Source organism: Opisthorchis viverrini (genome assembly GCF_000715545.1).
Source record: "Opisthorchis viverrini unplaced genomic scaffold opera_v5_400, whole genome shotgun sequence".
In the NCBI taxonomy this organism is placed as follows: Eukaryota; Metazoa; Platyhelminthes; class Trematoda; order Opisthorchiida; family Opisthorchiidae; genus Opisthorchis; species Opisthorchis viverrini.
The window spans coordinates 216469-241084 of record NW_008752047.1 but is presented as its reverse complement, the minus strand read 5'-3'; the positions used below and the strand labels follow the sequence as shown (position 1 = coordinate 241084).

Here is a 24616-nt window from a genome sequence, read left to right as displayed (position 1 = left end):
CATCCCTGACGGACACCGCTTTGTGTGCGGAAGCTTTTGGAGAGCTCTCCGTACACTCACACGTTCGGAAGTCTGAGAATACAAAGAACGTATTATGTTCACAAACTTCCGGGGCATTCCTTGGTGGGCAAGCGTCTCAAGAAGAACAGACCGATCAACCGAGTCGAATGCGCCTCGGAAATCCAGGAATACTAGAATTGTGGGTCGCTTATACGTATGGCGTTGTTCTAGCACCTGACGCAGTGTGAAGATTTGGTCAACACAACCCCTGGCCGGCCGGAATCTCGCTTGCTGCTCTCGGGTCATGAATCGCAGTTACGAAATAATGTGGAGATTCAAACAGCCGAAACATACGATCCAGCTCGCCTCCATACATCCGATATTTGCTTTCAGACGTAGAATTACGTGATCATACGGAACAGAGAAATATCAAGGATACTGGGAAATTATTCAGCATCGTAGAGATTCCTAAACTGTGACCCCAGCATTTCCGGAGTAAAAAGTTAACGAATAGAGTAAAGATCACTTGCAAAGACGGTATCGAGAAAGCTAAGTGATCAAAATGCGAAACTACTGACTAGAAGATTTGTGGTTCGAAATCAACCTTGGTATCTGTTTCGGCCTGGGTAATATGACAGCATCTCAGTCCTCATACTTCCTTCGGATGGCATGGAAGCTACGTACTGAAGAGGTGTTGCAGCTGAACGAGTATAAGCATAAGCCTTATGGGAGAACGCTCGGGAATGACTGAAGTCGTGTCCGGAAAACTTGGAAGTCTCTCTATTCTTACCAAACTTTATTTTTGACGAATCGTCCCAGCCACTTGTCAAGTTCAGTTACTTTGGTGGGAAATGAATGCTAGGTTTCTCACATGGTGCCCTAATATAGTACATATGTACACTTACACAGTATCATACATAGTGCATGGTCATATAGTACAACGCGTGTTCTTCGATTAGCAGAAGCCGTTTGAAGGCTAGAGCTATTTCCAGTGAGCAGTGATTGCGAAGGGTGAGGAATAACGCACTACTTTGCCAGAAGACGAGCCTTCTGAAAGAACGCCTTTGTACTTTCAACGGCCATTCACCTCGTTTATTTTGCCACAACCTCATGGATGAATCAGATGAACCCAGAATTCGAGCAAAATTGAACTCCTGGGTCGTTGGGCGACGAGAAATCGTCTTGGCGAAAATGCAAACGGTAGACAACAAAGAACGAATTAGACTTGAAGAATAGCAAGACACAATCGATCATATGTGCATGCTGCGTAAACTGCCCGCGCCACGAGTTGTGAAGATGGTACGACCAGCTTTTGAGACCCTGGGTAGAGCAACAACATGGTGTTTTCCAAAAAGTGCCGAAAAAGCAGCCAAACACCCATCATGCACCCAAAGCACGACAATCATCGAAGTAATATAAACTAGAAAATCCCAGTGCTGTTTCATATTTTTTGGATACATTTAAGTTAGCAGTTTCTCCGATCTGGTGACAGTTGTTCCAAGTGTACATTAATTGTGCGAATTCGAATATGGCGAGCAACCTGTTCGCATTAGATGGACCTATAAAGTGCTCTGGACAAGCACGTTTACCAGAATACCCTCGTGTCCAACAGGTTCGAGATGATAAATGAACACACACTGCAGCGACTCGCTTAAATTGATCGGGAAATTAGTCAGCCGAAACATACACCCAAGAAGAAAGGACACAGGAAAGCGCTTAAATTGATCGGGAAATTAGTCAGCCTAAGAAGAAAGGACACAGGAAAAGAAACTTCTGAAGAATCTTTGGTCGAAAAACAGCAATCAAAATGTTTGCGGCTGCAACCTGCTATGGAAACCGGATCGGGGTTAGACGTTGGTGATCCACATTCGACCACAGGTGAATGGAGGCAGCTTGTAGATCAAGAAACTACCAAGCACTATAGGCTGCGTGATATATTCAGAAGTCCCAGTTACCGGTTGTGCCACAGTTGCTCGTTTTGCAGTTCCAAAGTTGAATAAAACGAAAATCATTTCGAAAACGATTTTGTCCAAAACAATCGGATGTTACTTTCACACTGAGGCACCCAAAGATACATTTGCTAGCATAGCTCGAGATAGCTCAAGTGGTTAGAGCGCGAATTTACTGACCGAAAGGTCTATGGTTCGAACCCGAATTGCGCCTCTCAACTCCCCCTGTCTACTCTTGGGCAACCTGGCAGTATCCCAATCCTCGTGCAACCTTCAGGTGGCATAGCAGTTAGCCACCGAAAGGGTGCTACAGCTGAATAATTTTTTATAGCTCCAGATCAGATAACTGGCACTTATACTCCAATTCCTGTTTATTTCCGCTTTCCTCCCCGTTGTTAATACCAGGTCCACCTCATTCAGTTCATCCTGGGCGTCGTATCAGCCAAGTTTAATGCTATTTACTGTAATCTGATGCAATAGCATTTGCTGTAGCGTGCACCGGTTGGAGAAACGATTCAATAGCCACTCACTAGCAAACAAAATAAACACACGATAATTGCATGGGAAATGATAGATCCGAAACAAGTAGGTAATTCGGCACACGCATTGTGTGTCATAAAACAGCCCGAACTGTTGTTGTCCAAAAACTCTAGGCGAAACGTGGCTCCACTGCAGCTAAAAATGCAGCTGTATCAAAGGCGACGACAAGTGACCATAGTCAGATTTGTTTCCAAAGGAAGCAATCACATCGGTACTTCCAGAAAACAGTCAAATGGTTCGGTTTTTGGAGAAAATTGTCCTTGGTGTTGTGGCTAGAACCAACTTCCAAACAGTTCAGAACCTCCCAGACCTTACAATGAGTGGTAAAAAACTACATTGGTTTGATGTATTCAACTTATCGTTCAGCTGTAGCACCCCTCCGGTGCCTAATTGCCATTCCACACGAAGGAGGCACGAGGGCTGGGATACTGTCAGGTTGCCAAAGCCTAGACAGGGGAAATCGAGAGGCAGAGGTCGGGTTCGAACCACGAATCTTCCGGTCAGTAAATTCGCCCTCTAACCACTTGAGCCACCTCAACTTGCAAATGACGCAAAGATATCGGTGTTANCTCTAACCACTTGAGCCATCTCAACTTGCAAATGACGCAAAGATATCGGTGTTAGTGAGGGAAGAGTTTCACATGTACTTACCGGCTTTGGGCATAATAATAGTCGATCAGATGTTGAAGCAGGTCAGCACTCCGTTTTGCCTTTAGTTCGTTCACTTTGATCAGATACTATCAAAGGAGAAACAAACAATGTTTAGGATGCAGAAGAAACCATGGCAACTGTAGGTCGATGTGCTCCGGCAGACTGTAGAGTAGAAAAACATTATTCATCTATGCAAATGATCCTCAACAATGAACCGAAATCAACCACGTTACAAACCAGCTCCAGAGAGCGCCCGTAACATCCTTCATCTGAGCAAAAGAACAAGAAACAAGTTGTGAATCCACTGGAAACTATGAGCTAATGGAGATAGGAAGGAACGATGAGTGAACATCTATTTGGCCGTAAGGGAAACTACTCACAAGGTTGCTGAAAACTCATCGACAGCCCACGACCGGTTTCGCACTTCTTGGGGCTTATCAGGTAGGCGCAGTTCCCGAGTTTCCGTCAACCTTATGTTCTACTTAAACCCAATTGGACTGTTTTCGAGAAATACACTCATTTGCAAATCAATCTGGCTTTCACGAGAGACTCAACTGAATCCCTCATTTATGATATTCTAAGGCTGCACACAGGTCGCCTCATGTTTCAGTTGGCACGATATTCGTCCTATACACGAAACAGTTGCTCAGATAATTCCGAAGGATAGTAACCCAGATGATTCGCAACGCCCTACAGATGTTACTTCCACACATGAACAACCGATACCTTAAACTTCTTGGAACGTTGACCTAAATGATATCGCCCGGTTCCTGAATGCTTTTGCACAACGGTGGGCAGGGTTGGGGACAAGTCCAGAGATTGGTCCCACTAGCCAATCTCAGTTCTGGTAAATACGCTGGACCCTCATGGCCATACTGTCCCATATTCCACCCAACGCAAGCTCGTAATTGTTTTAGGATCCTATTTTGCACAGCAGCAATCTATGAAACAGATGATTCATTTAGTTTCATCAAATGAAAACTTAAAAACAGAAACCGATTGAGGTCAGCAATGGCTACCGAGTCGAGGAGACTTGACCCAACTCTGTTGTAACGGTTTACGTCCCTCAGCAATCCGTTGAGTCTTATAGGAGGATCCCCATTCAACATCCAGAGAATCTCACCAGACAAACTTATCAATGGACGAACACAGTCTCTTGGCCCTCTGGGTACTAAATCGGAAAGTGTGATAACCACTCCCTTGAAATTTGGGCTATTCAAGTAGCCTCACGCTAGGCTGCGCTGTTTTGCGGTCAGGATTTCGAGTTGAAGGCTTTTATTCAGGACCTTAGTCGTCCAGGTCTTACAGTCTTGAAAAACCTCAAACCAAAAACAACAGTGAACTTCACAAACAAAAATTCTTCCATGTCACATGGACTGTCGCGTGGTGACATCAGCTGAGTGGCATTATTCGCTGTATAAATGAAAACATACGACTGTTGACGCCTTCCATCATTTCTCATTGCTATCTTTTAACTCCCCTTCTGTCTCTCTTGATAACCACTTAAGTAGATATCAGTTTAGGCGTATCAATCAGGCAGCCAGAATAGTGACACCACACACCACCGCTGACAACGAATGCTCCACCTCTTCACTCAAGCCCCGTTCTTCTATTTTTATTGCAAGCTTTAACGTGTGAACTTTTAAGCACATTAACTAACAGGATACTTTGGATACTTTATCGATCAACATCTGCCGCATCTCTGAAACTCTTTTGAACGTTATTGAGTTTATGTCACTTTCTGTATCCAAATACTGCCGACTAAGAACTTCAGGCGATTCTGCAGCCGTTGCTGTGGGTTATGGCAGTGTTAGTATAGTCCTCAGTTTGCGAACCAAGGCTTCAGTAATCCTGTAGATACCCATAAACAACCAACTCTGTGCTTTTCGACTTTCCACTTGCACTAAACAAAGTACCAACTCAATAATTATTGCTCTGATTCAATGAAATATATCACGGCGAACTAACTATCTTCTTGCCCAACACCACCGTAGACTGGTGGTATGTAAGGGCATGGGTATAGGAACAAGAGTAGAGGGCATGAAGTGGACGTATTTCACCGTAACCTGTCACAGTATCAATTCGATTTAACCAGGCACCGGTAATCGGGACCGGAATTTTCATGTGAGACTACACCCACGCCATCAACTATTCAATCCTAGAAACTCGAGACCGCCAATGAGAAACAATCAAAAGCGTTCAATTCAACCCCAGGCGAAAGTTACGAACATCGGTAGTTGAAAAGACGCAAAAAATATGTTCCGATCGCCAGACAGCCAGAAAACCCAGTAGTACGTCTACCAGGGGATGCAAAACTCAAATGGGGTATTATCGAACTTGCAGAAGCTTGAAAGAATGCCACGATGCCCATAGAAGGCAAATACCTCCTATCCAGACGGAAAAGATTGTGTTTTGCACAACTCACTTCGCACGTTTCGAGCTGTAGTTTTCGCCGCTCCTTTTCTAAATCCTCTGTCATTTCCGTGGTGAAGACTTCTGGCGTAAAAATTCCAGTTTCTTTCATTATCTGAACCTTTTCTTTACGTAACTTGTCACTGGGAGAAAAAAGTAAGACGGCAAGATATGGAAGCAACCGTGAAACACAATTCAAACGCTAATTATTCTGAAAAGGCCAAGTGTAAATGAGGGCCAGGCAGGCAGACGATGTATCGAAGATATAAATCACATTCTACTCCAATTCTCTCTTGCACATCACAAACGTTTTATTAGGAATGGTCCACCAAAAATGAGCAATCTGAAAAGACATAACTTTGACTAACTCCGACTAACTTACACCGAGGACTAGTGTGAGTAGTGCTCAAAACCACAATGAAATGTCGGAACGTCGAGAAATCTCACCCGATATTTGGGTGCATGGTACAGTCGGAACGGGGTAGGAACGTTAGCTCCCTTGCAGCTGCATGACTGCCATTTGTCCTGTGTGGTTGAGCTACTAGATGTGGATAAGCCACCTGCAATGAGTGAAGAACCGCGAAAAAACAGCGGAGGAACTGTCTAGCCTTCACGTGGTCAGTTGGTTTCGTGTGAAAAACTACACGTACTCAATCATGTAGAGGGTCAGTGTGACTAGGCATCTAGAGTTAGTGCGTTAGGAGTACAGGGAAGGCTGAATCATGTTAGATCCATCACAGTATTGATTACGATCAATTCCTAGTAGGCTTTTACTCAAGCAAAAGTACAAATGGTACATGAAGTTTGTAACTGGACAGTGTTCTACTTTGGATTCAATTGACACACGCAATCGTGACGTTTACGATGCATCCTGGGGGCCTACACATCACTTAAAAGGTGTATGAACTAAAGTCTTGGAACAGAAGACAGAAATTAGTATTTTGTCCCGATATTTTGCCAGTCAGGTTATTTCGCCAAAAACTCCAGGTGCCCTCCAAGAAAACCCTCTACTTCGGAGAAAACAAGCGGTACTTCAGTCATCACACGAATCCTGAACCCAAACGATCTCTCTCCTATCTTCCCCTTTCCCTCTGCTCAAAAATTCTATCTCTCTTCATGCACAAACACTCCTTTGTATTGGTGTAGCCATGCTGTTTATCCGGGTCGACTGCTTTCACTTTACCACTACCACTAATACTACCGTTCAAGAAATGTTCTCTCTTGTTTTTCCTATCAACTCTGCAGGTGGACCACTCGGTGAAGAGAATGAGCAACAAGTTGCTGTCATGGCAGACGACTCGCTAAACAAGACATACATGAAACTACCTGCATACAGAACGAACACACGAAACATTCCCACCTTTCTTTAGTTGTTTTGTTTCTGGCACGGTTGATATATTCATGATTCGTCCGGTAACATCCACAACGACAGTTCGTTAACTTGCGCATTCTATTTGGAATGACCGAAAACTCTTTGCATATACTACCATCGATCTTCAGCTCATTAAATCGTGTGTCGTTGTGCGAAATATGTGGGATATTTGAAAAAAAAATGCACAACTTTTGGATGTCCTTTTGGTTATGAATGAAGCACTCGAATTACGAGTCACGTCTGTTCTTCAATATACTTGAAACCGTAGCTAACAGTAAGCGTGGGAGACTTGGACAAGGATCTATCCTGGCAAGATCACAGACAGCTGGGACAAACGAGGATCATTCTATCGGGGGGAAATCCTCTACTATATAGCAGGGATTTCTAAGGAAACACCACGACTGAGATTCTCGCCATACGCTCACACTATTGACCTCGCAGTGCGAATAAGATATACACTTTTGTAGCAAGCGGTTTTCTCGAAAACTCTATTTTTGTAAATGTCAGATAAAAGCAAAGGCGTTTATCTAGTTGTATTCACAAACCGGTATAAACTTCTGGCCTACACGTGAAACAGGTTCATCTATTACGAAGTTTGCAAAACGAGTGTTGGAAAAGTGGGATCGACAGGTGCATGCTCAGAAATTTGACGTTTATCCCCACTTGTTCATGGTTTGAGACACCGCAAGATATGGCTGCTAACAGATGTCAGTAGCATTCTTGTTGTCAGCCTCTAACCCGAGTGTATGAATGAGTGTCCGAAAGCGTAGGCGTCTCGGAATGATGGTGGTACGTTAGCACTAAGTCCGTTCCCCATCCACTTCTATACCTTTCTTCACAATTAGGCTTTTAATCAAATTATGAAGAGCCAACCGTCAGTCTATGAAAACTGATATGCTGTCGATAATGATGAGGATTATCCCACCTTTGAGGGGATCGTCTACAAAGATTCCCTAAAGAGTTTGTAAGTGTTGCGCGAGCCCTTTGCAAGTGGTAGACTGCTGGTACTACGGGCAGAAGCGCAAACTACAGAAAATATATGTACGACTACTTTGCTAACAGAGGGGCCGGTATAGCAGTTTAAGAAGAATCTGTGGGAGAAGAGCTAAACGACAGTTCGCCCTCGGTATTACATCAATCTCTGTTTTTTCGGAAAAGATGACGATGGATAAGCCTGAAGTCCTTATATGGTCAAGCACTCATGAGGTCACACATCGAAGATATGGGTGATACATGACACCTAAAACAATACAAATGAGTCACGGGTCGCATCGTTTCACGAGAGAAGCGTTCGGTGGATTTCATGGACGGTAAACGCCCTGTAAGTACCATTTGCATTCGCTTAAGAACTATCTGGAGTTGTCTGGAAATGTGCTGGGAAAAACTCCAGAGTACTGCACCACTTTCGAAGGTCCTCTGGTTTGAATACATTCAAATGAAATGATCTCTGTTTTTTCATGTCATTCACTTACACGTTTACGTCCGTGACCCACATTCATGCTATCTATGATATCGTGTCCGACCGGAACTCACACCGAAAGCAAGCGACCGATGAAGGTAAAGGGGGGCATATATTAAAAAAAAGCAACTTTAACGGAGAACAATATCGGCATGACGGTACTTTGACCTCATTATTTCACACACTACGGTTGGTCCTGGTACATTCGGAAACATCTGGTAAAATGGGTGCCACAGGTGAACACACAATCACTGTTTGCGTGTTACCTAACCGTAAAGCTCTATCACAAGGCTGGTCAGCTTTGACCGGTTCAACAGACAGAATAATTCATAGTCGTGTGCAGTGACATGTGAGGGAAACCAGGTCATTTGTGCGTCATGAATGAACATCAAATTTGGTCCAAAAAATGCAACCTGAAACTTACTATTTGTATTCATATTCTTTAAGTGCTCTTTCAAACGGTTTTTTCCAGTCCGCTTTTACATCTCCCTGCATAAAAGCTTCCATTGGAAAGATAAGAATGCTGTTCATATTTTGCATCTGCGTATCCAATGAAAGTGGCGGAGGGTAAATGATAAAGATTCGAGAATAGCAAGTTTCGTGTCAACATTCTCGATAAACTTTGCCCACATACCGCGAAGGTAAGTTGAGAAAAGGGTAACGTGCACGGTTGTACATAGCTGGGAAATTCGGTAAACTGTACGCAGGTGACAAGTTCATGAGGAAAATAAAAGATCTAATTCTACCAGAAGAAAGAGTGGACAACAGGAACAGGTCACCCACCCTAATTGAAAGGTGACGATCATCAGTTTAGAGCACCAAAACTATGTAATAGGCTCACTGAAGAAACGATATTCCAATAGATCACCTGCTTTGAGACTACTTTTCACATAGGTCATTGGCGTGAAGCACACATCTCAGAAATAAAGGAAAAACAAACTAAAGGGCTAAGCATGATGCAGCTATAAAAAGTTACGACAAAAATGTATTAAAGCAGATAAGCTAGCATCTGAGGATTAACAGTAGTGTTACCAAAACTCGGTGTATATTTGCCCTCCATCGAGGACTGAGTATCGACCGCAATAAACAGAGAGCTCTCAAAAATCCAGGATGCAGCCACCTATCCCTAAAAGAGTCCGTACTAACTTTGATCACTGTCACCACCATCACCATGGGCATCAGTATTGGCAGTAAGCCGACATCATCATCATCATCAAAGACAGCAACATCAGTGTTGGTACTGATGTTTCACTGTCGTACTTTTGTAAGCCGACAAGGCTTATTCAATTAGTTTCAAGGCCTTTAAGAGCGACCGAATGGTGAAAGTAACCGGTGCTAGTCTTATGCCTACTTCCAAATGCGCAGCCAATATGCCGTCAAAACAAGAGTGTCACCAACAGCGCACTGTCACCTTGAATGGTGACAAAACGTTTGTAAATCAAGTGCCAAGTTCGGCGAACAGATTGACAGCCACCCGATCAACTACCAAGAGTAGAACTTACTGCGATGTGACCACTTGCTCACCTCTATTGCCCATCCAGCTATACTGGGTTGATTACGTGTGACACTCACAGAGCCTGTCATCACATTAGCCAATGAGTAGAGGTCTGACTAGCCAGGTCTCCTTGTCCTTTACGCCGAGGGTTGGAACACGTGTGGCGACTTGCCCTTTGAAAATGTGGGTTGCTGTCATTTTCCTACGTCAACCATCGCTACCTTGCGGTTGGGCTTTTGAGACTTTGGTTGAGAACCTTATTCGTCCTCCTATCTAGGCCTCGGTGCCTTAGAAATATTCTATCCCACGTACGAACATGAACTGCACACCTATAAATAATTTCACACTACATCGGCGCGTGGTGTCATCAAGGAAAACAGGCTAGAGCTGATGCCTCGCCTGTTCCTCTTTCACATATTGGTTATTTTTTCCCTCCTCACTCCTTTGCTAGCGACATATCGTTAGGTTCATTGTTAAGTACTGAGGGATGCGTTAATTGCACATTGCCGTTAGCTGCAATATCTACGGTTAACTTGGCCATCGCAGCAGTAGACACTTCACTATCTTCAGATTTTTCATCACTCAGCTTTACCTGGAATCGGCTGAAACCAGCGCATTCGGAATGAAGTTATCAGGAGACGGGTTTTTGGCTAACCAGACGGAATATATCTATGGCAGTGGAACCTAAGGGTATCAGAACTCATGTGCTGTCGATGATAATAACGGTGACAAAGGATGCATGCAGCGCTGCAAGCTAAGGTGGCCGGGTCAAGTGTTACGCATGCCCGGTTACTTGCTGAAACGAACGCTGTGGTTGACCGTCCCTTTTTTCTTCTTTCCATCACAGGGTTTTATTCAATAAAGTGAACATGATTGTACGGCGGTAAAGCGTTAGTGTTCTCATCTGTCAACGCAGATGATGACTCAAAAGAAAACGAGAGCAGGAACGTCGCTGTTATTGATTATCCAACATTTTTAGCAACGTCCATAAGGAAGAGTCTGTCTTCAGACCCCCATCAAAGATACAGCCCTTTCTATAGAGGAGAATGTCGGTAGCTCAGGTAGCGTAGCTGGTCGTTAGTGGTTGTGCCTAACCCACCGCTACGCACAACTACGCACTGATGATGTCACCTCGATTGGTGATGAAACGTTTGCAACCAAATTGCCCAGCTCAGCGAACAAGCCAACGACCAGCTACAGCCCTATCAGAGATCGAATGTTTGGAAGAGCTCGAGTGGGCATAGGCCACAGGCATAAGTTCCGGCATCAAGCAAAGATTTTGAAACTTGTCTGCAGTGAATGTTGACATCCGATTATGGAATGGCAGGCACTGGGGAATTCGGTTCTGATTCGTTTGCTTCATTTCTGAGTTGACGAGCTTTGCAATGGACAAGATAGGTGTGCACGTTCTCTGCAAACTTGAATACCATGATGGAAGGAAGTAACGAACAAACACCATCGTAAAGGGATCGAATTTTTGAAATGTGAATTCGTATCTCCCAGGTGAGGCCACCTTAGCTATCGGTTTTTCTACTCGTTTATCGTGCATTTTATTAACAGGTACCTCTTATTATGGAGTTACCTTAGCTGTCTTAACATTGTCACAATGCGAATACGCCACAAGACGTACTCGGTTGTGTTAGCGAAAATCAAAACATGGTGAGGAACTTACCAGATGTTTCGACATATTGGCCAAGTCTCGGTGGACGACTGAAAACTTGCACAGACTGGCGGCAATCTCGGTGCCATGGATTTCGTCACTTTCCAGGGCAACTTGACCAAGCTTTTCTAAGTAGTCACACAAGGTAATTATACTATCAGCATGATCTGAACGTTTGAGGATATATTGGGGTGTAAGATTTACTTACTGGTTCCAGATGAAATCACTGCCTTCAGCAACTTTTTAGCCTTAAGGAGGACATTTCTGTCATTTTCTATGCCCTGAAAACATGAAGAGATGAAGTGGCAAAAATAGTCATACCGAATGTAAATAACGCATATATACGGAGTAGTCCGTCTAAAGTGCGACCACTAACAAGTACCAACCTCGCCGAAAAAAAATTAACGGACCCGAGAATCTTTATGATACGATATTCCGAATAAGCGAAAATCCTCCCTAAAGGTGACAAGAAATACCCTATAAGCACCTGACACCTGGTAAATATCCCAGGGGTCGAAACTTTTAAGCACGATTGGCGCGCAACGCTCAGAGAAGTTCGTCTGCCGACAAATCTTCAAGCGCGCTCAGCAAACAAACCTAACGACCAAGACGTATAATGCTCATACTTAGCAAACATCGTTCGCATGGACCAAAAATATGTTGGGTCACATATGCTTAAATTGTTGCTCCCAGACCGAACGAGTGCAAAAATGAAATCCACATCGCTCGTTCCACACCGAGATCATCCTTGCTGTTCTTGCATTCAAATACCACTGCAAGACAACACAGAACAAGTGGCTGTTGAAAAGAAGGTCAAGCTCAAATCCTTGGGTTTCGTGGTTCGCTGCATGTGATCTTTCGAAAACACTGAGCATTATCGATTCGTCCGATTGGATGGGGAGGAGGCCCGTCTCCCACAGTGAGCCGAATAGGATACACCATTACAGGTTAGATGATTCGCCTCCATCCTCAAACAGCGCAGGTAAGAGCTCGTAAGGATCACTAGCACGATGCCGCTTAAAAGCCGTCGGGCTTGCCACGTTCGAAGCCTAGAGTTCCATGGCGCACTTGAAATCCGAATAAAATGTGGCAGGTGGCAAGCTGAATCGTTGCTCAAATTGCTCTGTCCAAAGGGTTGGGCATTATGCTGATGTAAATCAGCGGACAATCTTCTTCGTTGGTGGTTTGATAAAACAAGGGCTTCTGGAATGAAGCATCAGGATTCGATATGGCCCAAGTGGTTAGAGCACGAATTTACTGAACGGAAGGTCCGGGGTTCGAATTCGACCTCCACCACTCGACTTCCCGTCTAGGCTTGGGTAACCTGGCAGTATCCCAGCCCTCGTGCTTCCTTCGGGTGGCATGGCAGCTAGGCGCCGGAAGGGTGGCTACGGCTGAACGCTCTCTTTCTTTTCCACTACTCCACTTCCTCAGAAACCTGAATAAATAAGATTCTTAGCCGGCAATGAAGGCGCCTTTGGTGCTTTGCTCTTGATCCATCGTGTACTCCTCATAACCCGATGGATTCGATGAGTACGTAACAGTCCCAAAGCTTCCGTCACCTCTTGATAAATCTTAAAATCCGTCCACGGTTTTTCGCGATGCAATACCGTTGGGAAAAAACGTATGCATTAACCGGGCCTTGTATCCTTCGGGAAAAGACCACGTGCGTCCTCCAGTTCAAGATCATGGTTAATGGATCAATTAATGGTATTCGCAGCCGGAAGCTCCATAAAGATTTTACGGGCATAATCAGAGACGCAAACCCGGTACCCAACGGAATAACGGTCATTGGTGTTAATGAGATTGGGGCAGTCGAGGTCAGAGATGCCAGTAAGGTCCAACTGTAAGATAAGTTCTGGTACGCTGTGAGACCAGTGCAAACCATTCCAGTAACATCTGTCACAAGTTGAAACATGAGTATGGTCATGAACAAGTCGATAATACACGACTATGAGAGTAGGCCCCAACGCACAAGATCCCAAATTACTTCAAGTGCAATGATGATTCGACTATTCTCGGCACATTTACGATTAATAATGCAAAGTACACAACTCCAGACCATCGGAGACCAGTGCACAGCACGGAATTAAATGGCTTGGAATGAATTTCATCCATGAATCAGTATAAGTAAGATTAATAATCAACAACTCCTGTTGCATACGGGTAAGAAAAAACCCCACTGACAAGAATATATCAGAGAAGAATTCTAGCCGAATATAACCTGTATCCAAACCAATCCTATTCAAGTTCCATCCAAGATGAATAGCACACTTTTAGGAGCGGTCCTGATGCATGCAAACGTGCAAAGCCGATCTTCCTCAAGTGAACATAAATCGGTTCGACGTTTTTATGGGGCGATCATGAGCAAACACAACCAACCACATATGACATCTACCATAAGTAAAATTTTCGTCAAAAAGAAAACGGCTACAATAGATGGGCTTGCATTTTGGTAGCTGCCAAACATCGTACTACGTAACACCGACGTGCAGCGCCATATAGGTAGCCGACATAACTTGCACGAACGTTGAATCTTGCCCGATAAACTTACTACTTAGATGTTAGAAAGTAGACAACCCAGTTGTCAACGTGCGCCCTGGAAGCTTCAGGTGACAAAACCCCTGGCATTGTCCCAATTATTCGTTACTTTCTGGATGACGAAGCACTCTTCTTCCGCACGTCACCCATTTCCAAACTCTTAACGTGACCGAGAACACCCTAACACCTCTCTATTCGAGAAGTTTCAACCTAAGCAGGTACCTACCAAAAGAAAACGATTGTTTTTCATTGTCCGGCAACCGCTATAACTCGCGAATGGATGCACCCCTCGCTATATATCGAACCCCACCCGGGGAACTGGCACTGGCACGCTAACTACCTGACGATGGCACCCCAAGGAACGCTGCTAAGCCATTCTTTCATCTATGAATTCTGGATGGAGAACATACATTATTTATCAGCCCACGGAATGCACGTGGGTAATGTGCGAAGGCTCATATTCATTAGTAGCAACTAAAAATAGTAGAAAACATGATTCTATGCTTCTAATGACTGGTTTAGGCAATATTGGGCTGAGATAACATTTGTGTCTGAAGGAACACCAGACCGTTCGTCTCGAAAGTAATGTCAGCTAGCTTAAGGAAACTGATACTCACCTCATCTAGTTGGTAAACGGTGCAGCGGACACTTGAAACTTTTGATATGAAGTCTGACTCCAAAGGGCGGCGAATATCCTGCAGAGTGTCAGTTATGAATTGGTCGACTGTGAGCGGACAAGACATAGCGCGCAAATTTACAGACGCCGCCACGCATGTGATTGGGATTCAGTTCAATGGGTCACGGATTCACTGATCCACGGATTGATACATAGGGTCGAGGCTTTTGCCCAGGTTTCCGTAACGGTTCTGTACTCGTCGTTTAGCGGCTGTCGTCCAACTGAAAGGAGCGAGTGAAAAATGGTGTAGCACTGTTCTTTATGTTCTTAGCGCGGGGAAGTATGCTTGCCAGCGCGAGAATTCGCATAAATAAATGTCTAACAGTGTTTTAAGCTGGGTTCTAGAAGGAGCGTGGACAACCGTCGGAGGAAGGTCATTCCACGAAGCTACTACCCGAAATGGGAAAAAATTTTGTTCAATGAATGTGTGTGCTCTGATCTTGAAAATTTTCTTATTATGCCCCCGCCGGTGTTTGCTGGGTCAACGATAAAAAAAACCTGTTAGCCAAGCTTTGTTCAAACAGAACATAATTATGAATTAGGTCTCCCCGGATGCGACGGTACTCCAGGGGAAAGAGATCAAGCATCGCGAGGCGCGTTTCGTAGTCCACAGATTTGAGGCCGGCAACCATTCCCGTAGCGGCCCGCTGGACACGCTCAATGAGGGTGACGTCGTCGTGAGTCCTGAATAGACAACCTGGTTGGCGTACACCAGGAGCGGTCTGACGTAGGCCCCATAGAGTATTTGGAAGTCCCTGTGAGTAATATGGGAGAAGGTGTGTCGGATCATCCGTAAAATGGCAAATGCCTTTTGGGCCGATTTCTCATGGTGCAGGGAGAAGGACAAGTTTGAGGTGACCCAGATGGCCAAATCCTTTTTGGCATCTATCCTTATGATGTCTTCTGGTCCCTTTTCACCATGCATTACAAATGCATTCGCTGAATCTCCTCCAAACGACATATGGACGCACTCTTCGTCATTCAGAAGAAGGTGCCAGCTCAGTGACCACTGCTTTGCATCATCAACCTCCATTTGCAGGGCACTGGCATTGGAACTCTAGGATTTCAAGTCGTCCGCAAAAATTATACATATACTTGCGAGAACATCTGGAATGTCGTTGACGTAGATCAGAAATGGCACTGGTCCCAGGACGGAGCCTTGAGGAACTCCAATGGAAACCGGTGCTGGAGAAGAGTGGGTCGAGCCTATTCTCACTCGGAATGATCTGTCTGATAGGAACACCTTGATCCAGCGAAGGATTTTTCCTTGAATCCCGTAAGACTCGAGTTTGTGGAGCAACAGGGCTTGTGGGACCCTATCAAATGCTTTTGCGAAGTCAAAAAATATGATATCCATTATGAGTCCTTCGTATTTGGCTTGGGTTAAGCTGTCCATGAACACGAGCATGATTTTCACGCAAGAAGGGTCTGGGAGAAATCCGTGTTGAGCTGAAAATATCAGGTTGCTGGAAGTAAGGTGATCTAGGATATCTCGCTTTTCACGCCACGTTTGTGAGGCTCATAGGCCTGTTGCTGCTAGGCGACAGTCGGTCGCCAGTTTTGTAGGTTGGCGTTACAATCGCTTCCTTCCAAATCGAGGGAAGGTTGCCTTCGTCAATCGACTGACGAAACACCAGGTATAAATGATTTGCTAGTGCAGACGACGTTTCCTTCAGGATCCTTGGGTGGACCTCGTCGGGCCTCAACGCCTTGACGGCTCCTGGTCACATGTGCATCGGACTCAAAAAGAGCTGCAGCAAGTAAATATTTGCGTAGAGAACCAAAGGCTCGTACAGTGAAGTGAGACGGTCAAGTATCTTACTATGATTGTACGGAAAGGAAAGTTTGGCCTTTGCCGCCAGTAGCGCTGTGTACAATGGACAGGCCCAATGACGCGTAAAAATTTCCCATTTAGCCAGACAGTGCAACTCTCTGTATGTAAACAAAGCAGTGAGGTGTGGATATCAGATGACTAAGCTAAGGACAGACTTCGTTTTGGGGGCAGAATGGTATAACACAATTATTCGTGGACAGAGAACGGAGGTCGGTGGACCCTACCGACCAGATCCAGATGAGTACAAAGATTCCCGCTTTAGTGAACAACACATGTAACGTTCTTTCGAAAATGAGTAAAAAATGATTATTCTGGGTTTGGAGGCAAACGAGGCCATGAGTCTTATGCAGGGATTGTGTATTAATAATAATACTATTGTTTATTTCCCAACTTGTGGGTGGCATACCTTCGGGCATGATCATGCGTTTACAGTCAGAATGGGGCATGTGACTGAGGGATTCCGCGAAATGAGGACAATGTTATGAACAGTGAGGAGTATTCGATGAAATAATGATAACAGGTTTCTTTCGCAACTTGTAGGGAACAGTGGGCATGAAGTCCGACTAATTCAAAGACGCAGTCGGTTGACATGCACTAAAACTGAGTAAATGGCCGGAGTCACAACGAGATAAAGTGGAGGTGAAGATGCGATAATTCGAATTGGGAGAACATGGCAAGTTTGGTCTCAAAAATGTGGTGAAATCTGAGAACAAACAGACTCACTGGTTGCACTGTTGTAGGAAAGTTAAGTGCTGGGGTCTAAGTTGGATGAGGACACAAAGGTGGCTGGATTCGAACGAGAGGTCCAACAGGTTGGAATGAATGTCATGGTGGTGGTTGGGGTCAATGAATCGCATACGCAAGTGGGCTCGTTTGGGGGGAGGAATGGAACAGTTGCGGGTGTGCTATCAAACTGAGTATGGCAGTGCCGTGCCATCATTGGCCTGGCATGCTTCAGTTTTTGGAAAGCCCCGTGATGGACGTCGCATTTGAGATCATTCGGCTGGGGTGTGTAGTTCACTGGGCAGCGGTATTCATTTCAGCCTGGTCAGGGGTAAAACGTGGAACGAGGATAATATGGGATTGTAGGGTTTTTTGTGGTCCGCTTGGCGATCACGGAGTTGTAGATCATAGGCCGGGTGGGGTGGAGATCAGCTAACCAGGTCGTCCAAAACGGGTACTTCCGAAGTTCAAAGCTTGGGAAGATGATGGGATGGAGGGAGATTCGCAAAACATGGTGAATTTGTGGGGATAAAAATGGATATTATGCATTATTGAACTCAGGGGAAAAACTTGACGCCTGCTGCAATTAATGTGATGGCAAGTGATCATTTGGAGTATGAAATAGATAAATTTGTACTTAGGAGGCTAGCGACCAAGGGTTGAGCTTGCTAACATACGATATTACATTGCAAGGTGTCTAGTAAAAGCCGATAAAAGCGCGCAGAGGTGTGGTATGGGAATCAGATGCATAAAGGCTGGCGGGAGTAGAATCCTAAAATAGCTGGCTGAGTTGGGCTATACCAGGAGAGAAAGTGTGTGCAAGGGAAATAGTCACTAGTCCCCGAAGCACTGCTATCAGCTCTAATCTGTAGATGGTGCATAGCAAGTATATACCACTATTCAGTGTCTATCACGGGGAGCGGTGAGTAGATGTATTCTCTGTCTGGATGACGAAATGGGCTTTGGTGCGGTGTAGCATCTGTTTTGAGGGCAGATGAGCTATGCTAAACAGTTCTTTTTTATTTCCTGAAGGTGTGTAGGTTAAAACGACAGTAAATAATAGTCAAATGACAGATCCTTTGAGGATGCCACTCTAACCGATCGGAGAATAACCGGCCGATCCTCAGTTTTGAGTACAGACGCGGCATAGACGTGCTCTTCTTGTTCTTATTTTACCACTGATTGTGGCCATTGCAGCGAATCCTAATATGGGGGCCATGTGATGTCTTTGCCAGAAAACCCGTCACATCTGACGTCAAAGAGGGGAGTTCGAGAACGGCTATCGCTGGATATTTGTACCGGTATCACCCTTATTTACTGTTCGCTCGCCACAGGCGTGATCGCGTCGACCGTATAGCTCGGAAAGAACAACAGCTCACTCTCTTGTGCAGACGATATTGATAATAGGTCTATTTCCAAACTTGAAGAGATCATATTAGATGAGGATTGATCTGTCCGGTAAAACCCGGAAATGGCACGTAACGACATTACGGAGAGGGAAGTAAAACCAAAAGTACATACCGATCACGTGGACCCTGGAAAACAAACGGGCTAGATCGTGAGTCCCGTCCTGTCGAGGGGAAACAATTGCTGCAGAATAATCTCTTTTGCAACCATCTGGTGCAAGCGCCAGCTCAGAGACCCTGGTATTCCTTTAGGCATGGTCATAAAAGTACAGTCGGAGATCAGGCCTATAAATGTCAATGCGGGCGCCCAGAAATGCGCAAAGGTTACAAGTTAAAAGTGAAGAGTTATATAAAAACGGGCATCCTCCAAATTTGTTGGAACCATGGGGTTCTGTTATGGTGGTATCGGAGCCTTCGCAATGAGGATAAATGAAGGGCAATGTGGTAGTATGACGAGTTGTAAGTGAGGGTCAGTAAACACCACCGACCGTTTACACGTTGCCTAATGTAATGAGAAATCGCGAATTGTGTAAAACGTTGACTCACAATGGACGGAACTTTTAGACAGCTTCTAGCTGAGATAATGCCCTGACCATTCTAGAATCTGCATGGCGTTTGGGAATGCAAAATATGAGGGGATGCATTCCTGGAAAAACTTTTTCTTGACAATTGACGTTGCCAGTTAAAATTCCGTAGTCCACGTTCATTATTGACAGAATCTCGTGCAAGTTTGTTGGGAGACAGCAGAATTCTCCATTTAGGTTGTGATTTATGCTAGGAAGACCTCGACTTTCATTGATTAGCCACAGGGAATCTACGTCGATCATAGCGGACAGGTGGTGGGGTTTGTGAGTACGGTACGTGGAAAAAGAACGGTGACAAAAACAGTGGTTTTTATCCAAAGTAGACCTGGTCACACATGAGGCGGCATGGCTAAGCAACCAAAGTTACAAGGGCTCTTCCTTTGATATAGGAAACATCAAATGAATCAACATACGACCGTCAAGATTTGAAAGTCCGGCAAAAACAATACGAGTGAGGCAGGTTGGTTTGCTTCCTGTGTGCAGCAGAACTGCTACGATCTGACCGGCCAGTTTGAACTAAAGCCTAAAACGGTCTCCGAGGCTTTGTGGCCTTGGCTGTTGGGCGTACGGCCAGGGTAACGAAAAGCGTAGGTGAGGCTGGTGGAGCGAGCCCATCCATCTGTACGGAAGAAAAGGTCAAAACAGACAACTTAAAATATCGGGATGTACTGGTCGTTTTGCTGGGTACATTTTTCCTTCCGAGGGTGCATGATCTTCTTCGTGGGGAGCGTCCACTTGGCCGTTGACGTCCTGAAATGAGAGGAGGATATAATTTAGGTTATCAGAATATCACCTTGGGGCGGACGACCGACAAACTGGTAGGAATTCTTACACCAAAATGCACTTCAGCGGCTATGACGTCGTGCAAGTTTTGGAAGCAAGCTGAGAAAAATCTATGAAAAATAGTCCCTACTTTTTTGAACCGACTGATCTCTAAATACAACGAACAGGCGTACGCAGGGGAGAAACATTGCCTGGTTGAAAAAGCATGGGCATTCTCCAGCACAGGTGACACATTTCTGGGAGCATCCGTGCGTTTGCACCACAGACTATCAGTTTACGTAGCTTAACCTCTCCCCGTCTGTTTGGAACACTATCATAAGAGAGCCTTGGCAGTCGCGGCATCAAGTGCCTCAAACCGAGAGGGCACGCCTATTTAGTCATTCGGCAGATCACATTCATATAGTGGGCATCCTCCTATATGATTTGCGTTCGGTCACAGTGGTTAGATGTATGCATCCCTCTCATGAGCTACTCGGCGTGCCGCGACACCTTTTGTATTGCGTGCTCCAGCCTCTCAGAGTGGTGCATCCGGCATTTAAGGTGACCGTTCGCATTCTTCACCCAGTTGTTGGTCAAATTATCGAAGGGAACCATTCCGAACTGTGGGTTTATGGCCTTTTTTTAGGTAATGTACAGTCAGCGGACCGCAAGATAAGAAACAAAGCGATGGTCAGTGCGACGTAAGAGCTGTAGGTCCTGCCGGAATCTGCGTGCTTGTCACACGATAAACAAAAAACCTACTCTACAGCGTTGTCCAGGCAAGCCATGCGGTAGAATAAGTGCCGGGTGTTTGGAAGACGTGTCTGTGACCAAAATTATATGGCTATTGAATGACACATACGTACTTCCTGATGGCTTTTCGGCTAAGAAAATAGGGAAGTATAACGTCACAGCCGAACACGACTATTGCGGCATGCGTTTGCGCTGCCAACGTGTCCACGGAAGCTCCTACTGGACAATATTCGCCCATCGTTTCCTTTATTGGGTCGGACAGTTTACGCATCATTTCAGACTGTTGGCTCTCTACGAATGCCTACATAGCCGAACGCCCCGTATAGTTCTCAAATCCTAGAGCTAAAGTTTATTTTGGTATTTGGACGTTCACCCGAATTGAACTTTGGGACTTTGAAAGAAATATGACCAGAACAAGAGGCGGCAATTTATTCGAAAATTTGTCGCATGCAGAACTTGCCAACTTTATGAACGTTAACTCCGATAACGTTGTTGATCATGACATTTGCATTTCTCAGCGTTACCAACTTTCGCCTCCTAGGCCAAGCGTAGCTGTCGGTGTAAGGTCAAGCGGGCACACGGATAGACAAAGAAGCTTAGAGAATGAGATATTGGAGACGGAGCTAGAGATAAGAAATCGGAAGTTAGCTTCCCGCAAGCAGATGCTGTTGTCGCATGAGTCTTATGATAATGAAAGCCCGATATCCAGTGACAGTTAACATGGGTTTCAATCCAGTAAACAGAAGGTCAAGGAATTCGTTGCAGATTTTTGGTCAGAGGAAATACAATGCACGCAGTCATCTACTAATGGGCCTAGAAAGGCTGACGCCGCCGGGACCTAGACCGCGGGGCATGAAATGAGCGGTAAATACGTTGACATCTATACCACAACGCCAGATTTCAACCTGCTAAACATAGAAATAAATAAGTTCAGCGAGAATCCGATAGAATTCTCAAAGTTTATAAAAGCGCTATAAATAAGCGAAGCCGATCGGCACCTTGATGATATCGATCAATTGATGTACCTTCTCCATTCTTGTTGTGGGGAAGCCAAGGAGGTCATGATATTCCAAGGACGCGGTTCATGAGGCCAAACGACATTTCAGTAATTCATGAACGAACTACTATTTGCGAACCCACTGCTCTAGAAGACACTGATGCCTTTCGAAGGCTGATAAGGAAAATGGTGAATTGTGATCTGGCGTTGAGACAATTGCATTACATGCAAAGAGTCGAGACGTTGGAAATCCCTTGATGCCTTTTGCCTACTGGATTTGATGTACGTCAGACTGGGCTGCATATCTTCTCCGACGCCTCAGAAGTTGGATACGGATCCATTTGCTTACGTTGTATACGCAGTTTCGGGCTGATATGCTGTGATTTTGTGATTGGCCAATTCCTTGTTGCGATACGTGCAACGCGAACCTTTCTGTATTTATATAATTCTGTCACCGAAAAACCACGTTATGACGGGACCCAGAATGTGAACTCGTCCACCTTGTTGCGTGAACCCCCCCGATACTCTTTGAAGGACTGATATGTATCGGTAATTGCTCCAGAATAGTTGTTTGCCTCAATCTCGCCAGCACACCATCATACTACTGAGTCGAAATCCCGTGAAACATTGCTTGATTAAACCTTACCATGAGTTGAGAGGACATTTGGTTGCGTCGCAAGTTTTGGCTGTTATGCGTGAAAAATTTTGGGTTCTAAAGTAGGCGGCCGCAGCTAAAAGGCTTGTGCGTAGGTCTTCGTCATGTAGGGCAAGGTCTATGAAGCCAGTGGAACAGCTAATGGCATGTTACCATCCTGCAGGGTTAAACCTGATTACGCTTTTGCCACCACTGGTTTGGAATATTTCGGTCCCTTTTTTGGACGTGACGACGACAGTCGAGGAGGCGATACGGGTGTATCTTCTCATTTTTGAAGGCGCGTGCATTTCACAGTGAGTCGGCTGATCCCTTATCAATTGACCATTTTATGGCACCTTCTCGCTTTAATAACCGCCCTGGCTTACCAGGGGAAATGCTCAGTGACAGGGGAAGTAACTTCGTTAGAGCCGAACTAGAACTTCTGCAGCTTGTGAAGTCGCTGGACTGCAATTCCGTTAATATGAAAATGAATGCCCACGGGGTTGAGTGTCACAGAAACCCACCCTATGGCAGTCACCTCGGAGGAGTATAAAAGTGTGAGGTAGATCTATCCCCCGAGTACTCGGTGCGGTTTTCCGCGAACAGGTAGTGACGGGCAAATCTTCAGCTACCTTCCTAACTGATATGGAGTGTGTTTTAAATAACCATCCACTTGCACCTGCCTACGATTATCCAGATTTGGACGCGCTGTCCCCAAGTCACTTGTTATTAGCGCGAGGACAGATTTAATTATCAGGTGACATGGTCAGTATGCGCGACAGATATACTCGATGTCGGAGACAGGGGAAGTGTCGGCGGATTCCTTTGGTGCCGATGGTTGAAGGAGTACATTCCGCTATTACAGTTGCGACACAAGTAGATTTTAAACCGTCGAGATTGTCGAGTTAGAGATTTCGTATTTTTAGCGGCAGAAATCCAAGTCGCGGCCGTTAGGAGTAAAGAGTCGTGGGGGGTGCCAAGCCTGGCTGTGATGGCCATATTCGAGAAGTATTACTAAAGATAATGTCGGGTATGGTTAGACGGCATATACGTCTCATCTGCCCACTAGAAGGAGTGGAAGACAGCTAGTTACTCACTCACCATAGGCGCATGCTGCAGATCGAAGGAAGCGTTTAGAGCTAGAGCCATCGCACAATTCTCGCTGATCCCTTTCTTGCGGTGGATTGATTGAGTTGGTAGATTTCTATTTTAATGTTGTACAACGTGACCCCCTTTTTCATTTAGCTTTACGCCAATATCACTTTTCTTGTTTTTGACCTGAAAATGAACCACCCTATGGCCTTATCATCGGAAGTGTTCTTCAAATTTACACGTGGCTTTGCCATCCTGTAAACACATAGCTTTGAGTCGGTTTGGACTTTCATAGGCGCATGCTGCAGATCGAAGGAAGCGTTTAGAGCTAGAGCCATCGCACAATTCTCGCTGATCCCTTTCTTGCATGCGGTGGATTGAGTTGGTAGATTTCTATTTTAATGTTGTACAACGTGACCCCCTTTTTCATTTAGCTTTACGCCAATATCACTTTTCTTGTTTTTGACCTGAAAATGAACCGCCCTATGGCCTTGTCATCGGAAGTGTTCTTCAAGTTTACACGTGGCTTTGCCATCCTGTAAACACATAGCTTTGAGTCGGTTTGGACTTTGAGATCCGTTAGGAATTAGGAGTTCCTTAACCAGTGTGTAGTAGCTGGCATAGTCCCACGAATTGAGGTTTGTGAAGTTGTATTATTTCATTATTGCATTTATTGCACCGCATTTGTAGATAAACCTCCGTTTGAAAGATTTGGCTTTTGGGGTTTTGCGCGTAGCTTGACCTGGTCCAACAGATCGCTGGAAACAATTTAGAATGTGGCTATAATGACCATCCTCGGACTGTCACGCCGCAGGCTATTGGTACACCCAAATTGAGTTCGCCGAAACTATAGGGTTTGCGAAGTTGCTATTTTAATGGGAAGTTAGTCTAATCAATTTGCACTTTCCCGTGACATGTTACACGTAGCATTTGTTTGAGTGAACGAAATGTCAAGGTCATTGACCATCGCCGATTCGCATTTTTGCCGGTTTACGCGACATAAAAAACGAATTCGCACTTTAGCATATTTTGGCGTTCCTCGGTGCTCCTGAAGAATAAAATAATATCTAAAGAGT

General features: G+C 45.0%; 2 protein-coding genes across 2 annotated transcripts in view; one reads left to right on the top strand and one right to left on the bottom strand.

The window, feature by feature from the left end:
* T265_15213 (hypothetical protein) overlaps positions 1-2267 on the top strand; it is a gene marked incomplete at both ends in the record, with an annotated part of 4756 nt that extends 2489 nt beyond the window's left edge. The window contains 2 exons of the mRNA XM_009177069.1: positions 34-242; positions 2100-2267. Of these exons, the coding sequence (XP_009175333.1) occupies positions 34-242; positions 2100-2267 (377 nt within the window). The remainder of the gene's footprint in view (positions 1-33; positions 243-2099) is intronic.
* The window catches only part of T265_10635 (hypothetical protein), a gene marked incomplete at both ends in the record, with an annotated part of 69773 nt that extends 54951 nt beyond the window's left edge, over positions 1-14822 (bottom strand). Inside the window, 6 exons of the mRNA XM_009177068.1 lie at positions 3141-3226; positions 5566-5695; positions 8808-8923; positions 11551-11705; positions 11747-11819; positions 14697-14822. Coding sequence (XP_009175332.1) covers positions 3141-3226; positions 5566-5695; positions 8808-8923; positions 11551-11705; positions 11747-11819; positions 14697-14822 — 686 coding nt within the window. The remainder of the gene's footprint in view (positions 1-3140; positions 3227-5565; positions 5696-8807; positions 8924-11550; positions 11706-11746; positions 11820-14696) is intronic.
* Between the last annotated feature and the right edge of the window lie 9794 nt (positions 14823-24616).